This window comes from Pyrgilauda ruficollis, unplaced genomic scaffold (assembly GCF_017590135.1).
Source record: "Pyrgilauda ruficollis isolate IOZ18807 unplaced genomic scaffold, ASM1759013v1 scaffold29, whole genome shotgun sequence".
Taxonomy (NCBI): domain Eukaryota; kingdom Metazoa; phylum Chordata; class Aves; order Passeriformes; family Passeridae; genus Pyrgilauda; species Pyrgilauda ruficollis.
The window spans coordinates 7,727,772-7,743,130 of record NW_024524266.1 but is presented as its reverse complement, the minus strand read 5'-3'; the positions used below and the strand labels follow the sequence as shown (position 1 = coordinate 7,743,130).

General features: G+C 37.6%; 1 protein-coding gene across 1 annotated transcript in view; it reads right to left on the bottom strand.

Moving 5' to 3' along the window:
- The window catches only part of OFD1 (OFD1 centriole and centriolar satellite protein), a 29,528-nt gene that overhangs the window by 5,413 nt on the left and 8,756 nt on the right, over positions 1-15,359 (bottom strand). Inside the window, exons 9-18 of the mRNA XM_041472299.1 lie at positions 14,940-15,046; positions 13,937-14,056; positions 11,574-11,647; positions 10,802-10,893; positions 10,467-10,656; positions 9,677-9,807; positions 9,193-9,304; positions 7,135-7,743; positions 4,770-4,905; positions 1,891-1,991 (exon numbers count right to left, since the gene is read on the bottom strand). Of these exons, the coding sequence (XP_041328233.1) occupies positions 1,891-1,991; positions 4,770-4,905; positions 7,135-7,743; positions 9,193-9,304; positions 9,677-9,807; positions 10,467-10,656; positions 10,802-10,893; positions 11,574-11,647; positions 13,937-14,056; positions 14,940-15,046 (1,672 nt within the window). The remainder of the gene's footprint in view (positions 1-1,890; positions 1,992-4,769; positions 4,906-7,134; positions 7,744-9,192; positions 9,305-9,676; positions 9,808-10,466; positions 10,657-10,801; positions 10,894-11,573; positions 11,648-13,936; positions 14,057-14,939; positions 15,047-15,359) is intronic.

The window sequence follows — 15,359 nt, the reverse complement described above, 5'->3', positions numbered from 1 at the left end:
CTCCTTTAAGTCATTGATTTTTTTTACTGGTATCAACTTCATCCTTCACTATATTTTTTCTGTATTTACTTCTTAGATTTTACTTTCTTACCCACCTCTCCCTGCAATTTTTCCTGAGCCACCTCCTCCCCTTTTCAGCCAATCTGATTTCCTGCTACATACTAAGATTGTCTTTTGATGCAGGTTCACCCAGCTAAAGCACTGTTGATTGAGAAATCACCAGCATATGTGAACTCTTAAAATTATTGACCACCACACATCACCAAATGATTCATTAGTACCCTACTTGGGCACAGCATCTACTCAGCCCTAATTGCCAAGAAAATGCCAGTCTGTTGTCATATGTAATAAAATAAAAGTGAAATATGTAATGTATTCCCAAAAGCCTCCCATACAAAATTTAACAAAAAAAGTCTAATTAAAATGTGAAATGAGTAGAAGCCATTAGTGGCGACAGGCTTGGTTCACATTCAAATAATGCATTTAAAGCTTATAAAAGAAATAAATGAGAGAAATAAAACCAGCTGAGTAATGAGTAAAGCTTCACAGAGAAATGCACAGATGAGGCATTATCTTCTGCCAGTTATCACTAAACACTATCAGCACATCTGCTATTTAAACAAACATCTTTTTTGGTTTTTTGCTTTTAAAATACTGAAAGCCATATTCTCACAGGGTCAGGAGAGTGAGCAAAGGCTCCACTACATATTCCATAAGAGCTAACCACAACCCAAAGAATAAGCCACTCTGGGACCCAAGAAAACATTCACACCAGACAGAACCACTGGTTGCAAAGAACATACCCCTAACTCTCCCAGACAACAACCACAATCTCTTCACCAACTATGAGTTTAGTTACACCACACAATGCCACATTTCCACCAAGCCTCAGGACTTTACAGACCTCAGGAAACCTGGAAATAGGGAGGGTTAGCTGGCTGTTCACATCTTCCTCATTGACTTAATTTACTTTAAACCCACAGTTTCACGGAAGACAAGGCTGCTAAGGTTCAACCTTAGGATGCCACTCAAAACTAAGTAAGGCCTGTAACTGTGCTTCTGTTTCTCACTCTATATATAAATGGCTATGAAGAACATCAAGTTTGATTACCCTCTTCTTTCTACACTATCTTAGTTACATCAAAGATTTTTGAAAACTGACCCTGCAGCATACAGAGAGAAGGAAATATTTTATAGCCTGCAATCAAGAGAGAAGAAATGCAAATAAATGAATTACTGACTTTAGAGAAAAAAAAAAAAAAGTTAGGACAAAATTTAGGTTCAGTAACTGAACCACATGTTCCAAAACTACTCAGAGATGCTGATTAATTAACAGCATAACTGCAAGAGTTCCTTCTTTCCACATTTACATGCAACCTAAAGCAACTTCTAATTCATACTGCTACTTAAGCCTCAGTTACTGAAGGAAAAATCAAGACTGCATGCAACAGCTACAGAAACCTATCTTTAGACTTATAACCTGGTTCTAATTTGTGCAGCAAATATAATAAAGCCTCAATTTAGTTCACATACTAATACACTTTTCTGTTTAGAAAAAAAATTCTACACCATTTTAAAACATTCCAAAGCAACCGTCAGACCTTCAGCATTAATCAGAACAAGGTTATGCAAGATTTCTGAACAAATTTATGTCACAAATTTCAGAACCCACTCAATTTAATATCTGCTTATTATTATATACACTTACCTAAAGATGCAAGAATGAAGCAATTTAATACCCCATCATCTGAGACATTGGTTTTTCCTAATTCCAAAATCAGTCAGAAATTTTTCTCTCCAACTACAGTCTTAAAACTATGAAGACAGTTATCCTGTAACTGTTAAGCCCTAAGGTGTTAAACAAACTGTCCAAAATGCACTAAAACCTACCTTCAAGAGTAGAAATGTGTTCTTCAAGATCCTCATACCTTAGTTTCTCTGGTTTGTGAACATCACTGAGATCTTGTTTATCTGTTTGTTGACTCTGAAGTCTGAAAAAAATAAGGAAGACTATAAATAAGTTCATAAATATAATTGCTGAACTTCTAAGAAATAGCCATCTGAAATTCACTCACATGCTAAGCAACAGACTAAGCCAAACCTAAAATCCATGAAATTTTCTGACTCAAATTTAAGGTATTTCAATCCAGTTCTTACCAAAAGTCCACTGCATTCCCCTCCAGCCTTTGCCCAAGATCTTTACGTGACATAATTTTATTACATTAAAACAAAAGAGTAAGAAAAAACATAAAAAAGAAGAAATACAATAAATTGTGACAGTCAACTGAAACTAAGATATTTGCCTTTTTAAGGTTTGTGTTACACATTAATTCCCATTTTGATGTCATCTTAACAGATGTGTTTGACATGTATTAGGATTAGATGTCTGGCAAAACAAGAGATGCAGGGGTGAAAATCTGGGTTCTATCAAAATGGGGTTAGTGCCCTCATTCTAAATCCCCGTTTATCTTATCAGAAAGATAATGTGAAAGAACAATGTCTCCCACGTGACCCAGCTACTAAACTCTGACCAGAACCAGAACAGCAAAAGGAGTGCAGGTCACTAATGAAATTCAGCATCAGCACTTCATAAAGGAGCTTACTTCACACCAGCTGGTGCTCTTCATCACAGCCTGTTTGTGCTTACCATTTCTAAGGAATATAGGTCTTCCATAGGGCAAAAGTGGAGAACAAACAATACAAAACATACCCCCAACAATGAGATTTGTTCATAAACAAAAAGTGAATCTGGGCACAGACAAATAAATCTGCATTGCCAGAAGGATAGTTCAGTGATGTCAGTGGGGAAAAATACTCTGTAAATTAAATAGGACAGAGTAAATTATATTTCAAGTTTTTGGAAATCCACTTCATGTTTTCAGTCTTTCCTTCACAGAAATGGTAAGTGCTAAATAATTCTTAAGGGTGCAAAGTTCAAGGACACGCATGTCACTTCAATACTGTGTCCTGCAACACTGCTAGAAAGAGAACCCACTGCCTCAGTAACAACCCTCAACTGGTTTCTTCAGGCTTAAACAAACAAACAAAAAATTAGGTAATAATCTGCCTTACAACACTAGTCTTCCTGTCTGTGTTTACTGGTTTCCTTCATAGCACTCATATCTTGGAACATAAATAAACAAGGAGCTCCTGTAGTCGCAGAAGCAATTGTTCTTTCCCATTGACTGAGGTCTGACTTCTAACGGCTTGTCACGGATGTTACAGCATCATATTCACTTTTCTTGCCTTTTCAGTGAAGTTCCCATTGCCACTTAAAATCTACAGGTCATAAACTAATCCCACAATACACATCAGTGATGTGGCATTTGCCTAATAATAAGAGTAAAAAACTGGAAAAGCCCACACATGCATTTCTCAAATATTTCATGTAACAGAAAACAGTCCAAGGCACATGAAATTAGAAAATACGCGACAAAAGAATGTTTTTCCTTTGAGAAAGTCTTGGGAAAGCAGCAAGTTCAAGACAATTATTGGGACCTTATACCCTTGCTTTGTCATAAGAAACTCAAGAAAGCAACAACAAACTATAGCTGCCTTCCCAGACCCAGGTCTGTTCTCTGCAACACAACTTGCTCATACTGTTCACTCTTCAAGCAGGATGGAGTCTACAAAATCTTTCAAAGAAGTACAGTCCCTCACAGGATTAGAGCATTTTCCTCTATCACCTTAATATGCAGGTTAACATTCAACCTCCACTTTTTAAGGTCTGTCAGAGAAGTACAAGAAATCTGAGACACACCACAGAAAATGTGAATGGCTAGGGAAAGGAGACACAGCTTCAAGGGAATGCTTAAAGGAAACTGACCTCACAGTCCCTAAATATCCCAACAGCTCATTTTGAACACAAAAAACATAAAGGCTCTCCCAAAATTCTAACCAGGTAAGGCACCCTCTCTGCATTAAATGTACATTGAGCCCTTGATAACAACAAAATAAGGCCTACAAATGCCTGTTAGAGCTGCCCCAGCACAAGCTGTCTTCAACCACCAAATCAGGAACGATGGTTAGCAGGTTAAGGACAATTCAGCTATCTCTTCTGAAGAAAAAATATTAAAAGTTAAGTCCTAGAGCTGCTTCTGAAGACACATATTCAGGATACTTGTTTTGGAGAGTGGAGGCAACACTGGCCATTAAGAACAGAAGAACTCCAGACACTGAAATAGGAGAAACAGAGCCAGAAGAGAAGTCATTTTAATGCAGCCTAATTTTGTACTGACTTTAGAGAACCTTAAAAAGATCTTAAAAAAAAAAAAAAAAAAAAAGAGAAGAGAAGAGTTGTGCTACCCATCCCATTCCCACATGCAAAGAAGACTGGAAAATCCTACTTTGAAAACCAGCATGTGAACAAGCTCTTCAGAGAGAGAAAAGAAGTAATAAATTTAGCATTACAGCTTGTTAATGAATGAAGTGAGAATGTAAAATTGCCTTGATTTAAATTCTCAAACAGGAAGCAGAAATTCAAATGCTTCAATTAGCAAAAGCTCATCAGTCAGGTCACAGATGTGAAAAATAGAGACACAATAAAGAGACGTGGTTTTGCTCAGAGGAAAGTGTTTAGGTTTTTTTTATAACTAGGTTCCACTTGAGGCATGATATTTAAAATGGAAATCCTTATTCATCTTTAGAAAAGTTTTCACTTATAAAATCAATGGCTTGCTTGATTTGTAAAAGCAGCTATCACTGTGAACAACGAGATAAATGTTTCTTTAAAAAGCAGGTTAAAAATGTTGCTTTGTAAACAATGTTACCTGATTTTCTGGCCATGACTGGATGGAGAGGAAGGAACAGACTCAGAAGATGAAAGCAAACATCGCTTTGAAATAGGAGAAAGAACCTGGTCAACACTCTGCTGTGAAGAGGTAAGGGATGAGCTCTTGATGCTCTCTGCAGAATAAAAATCCCACAATTTGTATTAGCTATTTGTCCTACTATTTCTCAGACAAGGCTGGTTGTACAACACATGCATTATTGGTTCAATGTGCATGGACCTAGGAAGGAAAACAGTCAAATGCATGAGCTAATTTAAAGGAAAATAAAAAAACGCACAATCCTTCCACTTGCAGATTATGCAGCAGAACAGCTGTTGGATCTGCCAACTGTAAGTATTTTAGAGAAGAACATACTTCTTCCTTTCATCCTCCAGAGACAGGTGCTGATAACTGAGCTGCACTTAACCTCACCTAAAGGAGAAAACAAATTTCAGACTCATATGCATGGTCTCTTCTACCTCTTTAAATCTACCCTGGGTTGTTCAGACTGGTATTTCCAACAGAATCAAAAAGCTCCACAGAAGCTTCCAGAATGACTTTAAGAGTTTTCTAGCAAAACCATACCTGGTGCTTCAGCCACCTCTAGCAGAAAAGAATAATATATATACACCAGTATAAAAGCACTCCTCAGAAGACTCCTGAGGGAGAAGTGACATCTCGGGGGGAAGCATTCTAAGTGGAGCTGACAAATCCCACTAACAGCACAGTCAGTATTGAAGCTAACTTTAATATCCTATCACCCAGCTTCAGCCTGGTTTCCTACACTCCATACTACTCCATTTCTGTAACTCCTGAGTCAGGTAATGCACTCCTTTGTTATTCAATTCTTACCCCTCTCCAGAACCATCAGTTTTGTGTATTAAGCAAAGAACAGATCCAATGGAAAAACAGAGATCTGCCATTCTGTAACTAGCTTCTGAACAGTACAAAGACAGGAAGGATTGTTCAAGTTATGCACACAACTAGTTTTAACATTTCCTAATTTTTCAACAAAACCCTAGCATTATGAAAACTTTTGTCTGTCTGCAGTGCTAAACAAATAGTCTGTAGGTATTTTATACAGAAGCTGACAGAGAGAGCTTACAACATGAAAGATTGCTTTGGAAGTTCAAAGATGTTTTTAGTAACAGAGTATGATGCTCTACATACAGAAACACAGGGACAGCCACAATCAATCAGTGTTTGTAACCTGTTTCTAACAGCGCCCATTACCAAACAAAACTAAACTAGAATTGAAAAAGGAGAATACTTTTATCTTACTTCTGGCAACACCCATCCCAACCTTTCTCCAATCAATACTTTTTTGGATCACCCTGACAGAGAAGTTGTATTCCTGCATCTATTCCTGTTCTCACAGAAGCAATGAATTAAACAACTTACTCATGGTATGAAGAAGCGTTTAATTTTATTTCCTTTCATGAAATGGGATGTCATGGGATTCTGGGGTCTGTGAAACAGTAATCAGTTGATTCCTTTTCACCTTTTTCACATCGCTCATTGTTTTCCAGATTTCCCACAGCCATCTTTCTTCCAAACTAAGCTGCCCTTGTATTTCATTTTCCTTCATGGAGCAGCTGATCATTATCTCTTTTTTTGTTACTGTCTGGTTTTTTTTATCCTATTAAATCCACTTCGAGCCAGGGTGAAAAAATTTGCATCACTCAAGAAGCAGATGTACTGCAGATTTGAAACAACAGATTTTTTTTTTACATTTTGTTTCTATTTTGCTTGCTTTTCCTGAGTACTGCCCTTAAAAAAAAAAAGGCTAAGCAATTATTAGAAATTGTGATATTAACGGCAAATTAAATTTTTTCAAACACTGGATCCTTCCTCCTTACAATTGCTGAAGAGTATTTTATAAAGATGTCACAGCAAAAAGAACAAACAAAAGGAAATCTGGACCTTTCAGACTGGAAAGCTCGATTTAAGACATACCAAAAACATCTTCTGCCACACACTTTAGCTACAACAGTTAAATGAAAGGTTAGAAATATAGGAGGGTTAAGAAACTGTTCAAAGTAGTTAATAGCAAGTTTTGACTTAAACTCTGAATATCATAAAGTTACACCTGAAGGGATTTATACGGCGTAGTCTTCTCTTCAAAGCTCCCTAGGGCATATTTAACTCCCCTCAACATACTTCTCCAGTACTTGTTTCCAGGAAGAAGCAATACTCCAAGCAGCTGGTATATTCTGTGTCCTGCAAAACCACATCTCCTGACTTCTCCTGCATCTTAGCAAATAACGAATCAATGACTAACACTGCTAAATCTTTCTGTTCCCAGAGCACAAGAGGAACAGTAAGCAAAACCCATTACTGCACCCCATTAACAATTGAGACTTACCATCTGGAACTTTCTTGTTATTGAGGTCTTTATTCGGTTTGGAAATGGGAGTAGAAGAAAGGCGCCTTGAAGATGTTCCTCTGCGTGGTGGCGTGAAGGGAGCTTTAAAGACATCAATCTGCCCAGTTCTTTTGATGTGTTCCTCACCTCTTGGACTGCTCAGAGGGGAATGTGGGCAGCTGGGATTATGCTCTTGCAGTTCCTGCTGGGTAGTCAAACGGTTGCTACTAAGAGGACACTGCAGAATTAAAGGAGGCTGCATCTTGCTTGGTGTTCTGCTTGCAGCTGCATTCAGCATGGCTCTGTGTTGGTAACTCCTGTAGGCTTCTTCCAAGTACTCGGCCTCCTTTTCCAGCTCCTTCACCCTGGCCCGGGCCTGCGCGATGCACTCCAGGTCAGAGTCCGGGGAGGCGCTGCGTGGCTGCCGCTGCAGGTGACAGCCAGGCCCTGGCACGGCGCTGGCTGTCCCCACATCGGGCAGGAGCGGCTTCCTCGGGAACGCGCCATCCACGTAGATTTCGTGGGGCACCATCCTGTCCCCAAGGAAGTCGAGGACGGAGCGGTCAACGAGTGATGGCTTTGGGTTCCGATACACCTCATTCTCCAGAGCTAAATGGTAGCAAGAGGGAGTGAGTGACACTAAAGAGAGAGACAGGGAGACCCACAGCAAAGCAAAAATAGTAACACATGCCATTTAAATTCCAATTTGATCAAAATTATTCTACCACAGAATTGGCTTACATTTTGAGAATTTAATAGTTTAATTGAAATTGATTAAAATGTATTTTTAATGCAGCTCCAAAGCTGCAAATTACTACTGCTATTTTTCAAATATATAGTTCACGTAAAACCACCGTTAATTTAAAAAATAACATTGCAGAGTACATACTTATGTTCAAGTAAATAAATAAACATGAAAACATTACCATTTTGGACATGTTATATCTAATCATGCTGGTAAAACCTAATGAACACAGGGCATGCCACAAGTCTTAACAGTTGCCCTTTCTTTAAATCAAAAAATAATTCTGGAGAAAAACAACACAGCACATAGAAAATGTTTTGTTTTGTTTTTCATTAAAAGTACTCTAAAATTGTCAGTTAAATTGAATGTTTTGGGGCAGTCTGCTTCCATGGACTTGCATGCTTCAACAAGCCCAAAAGACCAATCTGCTGTATCTTTCAGCAAATTTACGACCTTGCTTTTATTCTACACAAATGGTTCTTCAATGGCTTCATTAACTCTGATGAAAATGAAAGTTCCTACAGTACTTTCAGTCATTTAATTAAAATACATATTTGCTATTTTCATATAACAAATTTCCAATTCCAAATGGTACCAATAAGTGTACCATAAATGTACGTGTAAGTCTAGTGGATAGTATGAAATGTAAAATATTGCATATACTGAACTATGAGACAACATGCTGTATGTAATGTATAATCATTGCAGAACTGAATTCCATGTTTTTACATTAAATACACATACTAACCCTTTTATTTATAATACTTGATATTAACAAACTGACAGTCATCTTTAAAAGAACATTTCTTCAGCAGACTGAACTGCTTTATGTAAGTGCCCCTGCTTCCAATGCCCTTACGAGATAAGTTAAGCATAAGTTATGCAAAAGTTATTAGACTTGACTAAATGTGTTTAAGAGTTAGACTTAAATTTCTGAGGTACAAAATAAAATTTCAAATTGATTATTTTTATTATGAACATTCAAGAATCAAAACACATTAAAACACAAATTACCTGCTGGAAATGTTGTTTATGTTATCAGCAAACATTAATGACCTTCTACTGAGGAAAAACAGACAATAAAAATATGCAACTGTTCAGGGAGGAGTATTTTTCTTCCTCTGCTAGGTTGGTTTTCTGAAAGGAGGTTAAAATGAGTATCCTTTTCAAAGTGGGCTTTAAATAGATTTTGATTTTAAACTTTAAAATCTACTCCCTGGTGATGTGTTGGTTCTACACAACTGCAGTTTTTTTAAGCTACTGGAACTTACACTTGTCCTTTATAAAGGACCGCTCTGGTGTAAGATACAAACCTGCCTGTGTTTGCTTCACTTGCAGTTTCAGTTCTTCAACCTGCACATTTAACTTCCTGACAGTAGCTTCAGAGTCTAACAGTTGGGTCTTTAACTGGGCACAACGCTCAATCTATAGGAAATCAAGAGAAAAACAAAAACCAGCATAATTCAAACAACAAGAATAATCCCAACTGGCTGAATACTTGGTTTCTAAATGTTTTTCAGGTCTAGTCACATCATATATACCTAGTATCCTACTGACATTCAGCACTGACAATTTGGAGACCCAGTAAGACTTGGTAATGTTGGGTTGGTTTTATTTTTTGGTAGTTTTTTGGTGTGGTGATTTTTGTTTTCTTTTAGAGTTGTATACATAAAAATAAGCACAGTACAAACAATCCTTGTAACTGCATGCCAAACAGCCTGCACAGGCAGATGGGTAATTGTGAAAGAGATGATAGGAAGAAGAAAATATTCAAATAATTTCGAAATAATGATTTACCTCACTTTGTAGCTGTTTTTCCAACATCTGCTTATGACTTTCAAATTCATCCAGCACCAACTTCATAGAATGCTCCACTCTCCTCAGCTCCACTTGGCAGGCCAAGTACTCCGCTGAGGGCTGGGACAGCTCTACCCCAAAAGGCAAACACCCGACACTCAGACAAAGAATAACAAGTGTGCACTTTTCTACACGATACCCCATGAACATGTAAAGCTGATTTGATTTCAGGAACATAACAAGGCTTTGTCTGAATAAGTACTTGGGGATATTTTTCTTCTTCCTTTTACGAAGGACCAAAATCTTCGTTGGTGTAGTCCTTTAAGAACTAGACCCAGATTATCCTACACTGGAAGAAAAATACATATCCTTATCTTACATAACTGCACACACATCTTTACTCTCCTGTACTCTGAAGTGCACATTAAAAATACTTTGTATTTATTACTGTAGTCAGACAAGCACTGCAATAACAATGCCATGTTCTTTTACCATTATTAACCATACTAATGCAATGGTTAGATGCATATTGCACTGCTTTTTTCAGGGGTGAAATGGATATCCTTCCAAATTACAGCTACCACTTAATTCAGGATTCCCCCCATACAGACATAAAAAAGAAAATAAACTTATGCCAAGGACTGCTCAATTATATGCAACCACTAGCTCGGGCTTCATGCTAACTACTAGCAAACATAATACAAAGAAAGCATTTCAATGAAAATTTACTTCTAAACAAATACTTGTAGAGAAACATAAACAAGAAAATAACTAAATCATTCACACTGACTGTCTCGAAGATGCTGGTTCTCACTCCGAGTCTCATCCAACTGTTGCCTAAGTAGTTTATTCTGCACTTGGAGCTCCGATTTTTCCTCCTTTAGCAAAGGATAGTCTGATACCTCTTTCAGTTTTTCTGTCAACAAATTATTCTGTTTATTTACCAACAGAACCTGGGCCTTCACTGACTCCAAGTCCAGCTGCAGACAAAGAACAGTTTAGAAACTTATGAACTGCTGTACTACTCAACAATTATTTTTATGTCACATTTTCTTTTTTATTTGTAACATACCTCAACTGCACCAACTAGAATACAGGCTTCTTAAAATTAATATTTACAATTACCTCAAGCTCTTTAGCACGTGATACAGCTTGCTTGAGTTCCTCCTTTTTTGAATTAACAGCAATGGCTTCTTCTTCCAAAAGCATAGCTTTCTCTGCAGAGAGGATTACAAATGCTGAATTAAAATTAGTAGAGTATTACAGTAAAAATCTGTATCAGCAGAAAACAGTTTTAAGCTGCTAAGCCCAAAATTCAATTTAATTTAAGACATAAAAATGACTGTCATACACATGCCTTCAAAATTAACTAAATCATGCTGTATATACAAATGTATACACATGCATATATACACGTTTAGAATTAAGTAAATCAAATTCATATGCCTGTGATACATCATTTCTTACACATGTATCACATTTCTGTGATACATCACTTCTTTAAAGTCTAACTGTTATCTGTCCTGTTCTCTTCCACAAGCTCCAATTAAACATTTTGTGCATAATAAATGTAGAAACTGGCAACTGTGCCAGAGTACAGTACCAGAGCTCAGTTAAAGCCTAAATGAGCCAGTAGGACTTCCAAAGGAAATGGGACACTGAAAAACCAGGAATGCTTTCCAGCCTCTGTGCAAAGCAGCACTTTATGATTCCCACTGCATTCTGAAGAGCAATGAATTGCTGAACTGTCACTGTTGCTGAATGTCACCTGTTCTGATGGCTCTTCTGTCCCTTACGCCACTGAACACCAAGACTGTTCAGGAACAGTAGTGGTTTGGCATATGGCAGTAAAAGCTCTAGAGATAAACAGGTTTATCAATCTCAGACAGATGGTTACCTTTATTTTTTTTCTCATCTTGAGTAACTTTATTGGTTCTGGCTATGTGTTCTTCTTTTAATTCAAGCTGGTATCTAGAAACAAAAAGGATTATGTACTCCCAAAGGATGTGTGTGAACACACGTACAGGCATTTGTATTAACTCCATTCTTTGCCAAACTAAACTATAATCCCACAATTATTTATTAACAAAATTAACTATCACAGAACCACCAAAATTATTGGAAAGGGCCCTGCCAATCATCTCATTCAACCACCTCCTAAAAAAGCCAGACTATTGCCACCTGTACAGCAGGGCAGAATGTGGCTCTTCCTAGCCAAATCTTGAAAACCTCAGAGGACATATATTCACCATCTCCCTGGATGATCTGTACCTATGCTGTGCTACTCTCCCAGTAGATTTTTTCCTTATGTCCAAGCTAAATCTTCCAAGCCTCAACTTCCAGCCCCTGCCATATGAACTCAGAGGTCACATTTGAGAGTCCAACTCAAATGGACTGTCCTGGCAGATGGTACCAAGCCCTTTCCAGTTTCCTCATGACTTTTTTGAACTGGGGAGCCCAAACCCGGGCGTGGCATTCCCAGCATAGCTCTCCCCAGTACCTTTCAAGGGACAATAAGTTCCCTCAGTCTGCTGGCTATGCTGCTTCTAATCTTCCTCATCATATTGTTTTGCCTTATTTGTCAGACTGCTGGCTCATAATTAACCTGGCATTCTCTGTAACTCATCCACCTCCTCTTCAGAAATGTAGCTCCCCAGTCAATTCCTTCTTCCCATTTATACAGCCTCATGGGCTATTCTGCTCCAAGCACTGAGCTTTGCCATTTTCCTTGTTAAAATTCCTAAGATTTGCACTGGCATAATTCCTAACCTTGTCAAAATCTGCCCGAACTGAAACTCTGTCACTCACTGTGGAAATGATTCCTCTTAATTAAGCCTCATGTTCATAGCTGAGGATGCCCTCTGCCCATACCCAGATGAAGGTGTTGGACAATAAGGGCCCCAGAACTGGCCCCAGGGATTCTCTGCACACCACCAGTCACCAGCCAGACTCTGAGCACTGCCCAAGTACACCACTATTCATAGCCCAGTAGCTGTCCAACAGAGCCATTCCACTGAACTGGAATTTACAGGAGCTAAGAAAGCTCAGCATTCTACGTGACTGGGATATAATTATAAATGGTTACAAATACAGCCAAATTCATCCTCCTGCATTTCTGCAAATGGTCCAGACCACTCAGATCCTTCTCCCAAAAATGGGATTTAATGTTTACTGCAAAAATAAAAAGATTGATTTGCTAGCAAGCATCACTACTTCTGTATAAGAAACAGTAGTTCTTTAATACTTTTCATCAATGATTTGGGACAAAAGGACATGGATTTTGTCTTTCTGAGCACCTGCAGCATGCCTTAAAATATTTTGTATGTTAACAAAATAAGCAAAGCAGCAGTTTATTCTTAAAATGCTTTGTTTCTCCTAATGTACTGAAAGGACTTTGCAACCACTATTTGTAACTAGCTGTAAGATGAGTCAATTAGCTGCATTTCACTGGTCTCTAACAAAATCCTCAAATGCCGAGGGATTATTTTTACCAAAACCTATTATCAACATCTTTGCTCTTTAATTTAAAGACCTAAAACCACAGATAATACTGCTCACTGGCTTGTAATAAAAAGTAATGGTTCATCAGATGCTGGCTTTAACAGCCTAACTGAGACAGGTTCATGACCTAGGTACTACAAGGAAGTACCAGAGTAAAGTTAGGATATACCCACTGCAACACGCCAAAAGAAGCCACAGATGACTGCCAGTTCCTTAAGACCAGGTTCAAACAGAAGGTAACCAGTAAGAGGGAGATCTATATGACAGAATCCCTCTTCAAAACTGGGAAGGGGCAAAGGTAAGAGCCAATCTGTCTGTACAATGGACTAGTATGTCTCTCACTCCATTTCCAAGGAATTTGTAACATCTCTTTAATGCTGATTTCCCCCTTCATGCCTCTTTTGTATTCATAAAATGCTCACTTCTTTTTACTGTGGTCAAAGGCAGTAACTAATACTGCTTCAGATACTCTTGTCTAAATATACAAGCTAATGTCAGATCTCTTTTCCAGATACTGACACAGAATTCAAACTACAGCAACAATATAACCTATAACCAAAAGAGAATTATTTTCTATAGTAAACTTACTACCAAATAGCTAAGCAGTAATGTAAAAGATGCAACATCACTAAAACAAAAACATAAATGCACATTTTCAAAGTCCTTGCTTTGCTACGCTTTTCAAAATAAATCCCATAGAATTTATTATTCTGTTTTCATAGGAAATATTATGTTCTATTAGAGACAAAAGAAATTTACTTTAAGAGCTCTGTCTTCAGCTTTTGGTCATATGTCTCCTCTATGCTCTTCACAGCAACCTCACGACGCCGAAGTGCATCTTCTATAGCTTTATTTTTCTCCTCCTGAACTTTCTGGGTGCTGAAATATCCAGAAATATACAGACAATGACCAGTTATAAAGTCAAAGTTTTAGTCTGGCATTCTGTTTCTTTTTCACAATAACATTTACAGACATCAAAGGGCAATGTGCTTGTTTGGAATACTGTTGCAATTTGAAATCATTATCAGACTCTGTCACTGTAGTTCATTAAGAACCTGGTGATGTGACAAAACTAAATTGCCCTATTTACAATTCAGTACCAGTCAATTATGCAGCTATCCTGGGTTAACCCTGGCTCAGTTTCCCACACCAAACACACTTCAGAGGAAAGAGCTCAATATCTAGAATAGCTGAGCATGCTATTCTATCAGCACCCTCTGCTGGGTTGATAAAAAACCCCAAGTTTTTGTTAGCAGGATGCTCATTTCGCTATAAAAAACAGATGACAAAGTAACAACATTAAGTAGTATTGAAAGTTTGGCCAAAAGTGGATTAGTTACTTTTTTTTTATTTAACTAAAGAAAATGGATCTTATTAAGGACAAATAATAAAAAAAAAGTCAATCCCAAAACATAGGGCTAATGAGGCAAAATATTCGCGTGTAGATCTCATGAGTGTTAGGGTTACATACTGTGTTGTTTGGGGGTTTGGTTTTTTTAATTTAAGCATTTGAAAGTGAACACCTGGTTCCTTGCCTGCAAAGCAATGCTGAACTGTTTTGGTTGGATGAGGTGGAATAGAAAAAAACCAGAAACATCTTTTTGTATGGAGTATCCCAGCTAATAGAGACAGTGTACAATACTGCTCAAAATGTAAAATTCTGGGATATATTATCTATTTCAACATCACAGAAGCAGAAACATCTTAAGGCAAATTTTGCAGAAGCATCATTTAGCATTGTACATATCCTTCAGCAACTTACATTTCAAATGCCTCCATCCTTTGCTTCAGTTCTGCCTCCCTGGTCCTTATGGCTTCAATATCTTTCAATAGACTTTGTCTCTGAGCATATACTTCCTTTGCTTCTATCTGAATCACAAAATATTATCCTTAGTTTTACTTCACTGTAAAACTTCATTTACTGTTTAACACACTCAAACTTTAAAGGATCTTCTTCAGGGACTGACTGATCTTACTCCCATAAATACTATTTATATAGTCATTATATGAAATTACATCTGGAATCAATTTTAAGTATTTTTTAATTCCCTTTCTACTTTCACTCAGAGTAAAAATGTTTTAGATGGAGTCACTTCTGCCTACCCATAAACACCCTTCCTTTAAGAAATAGCACCGATTAAAACAAAAGTAAAAGGAATTTTTTTTAATTGCCCTTGACCTT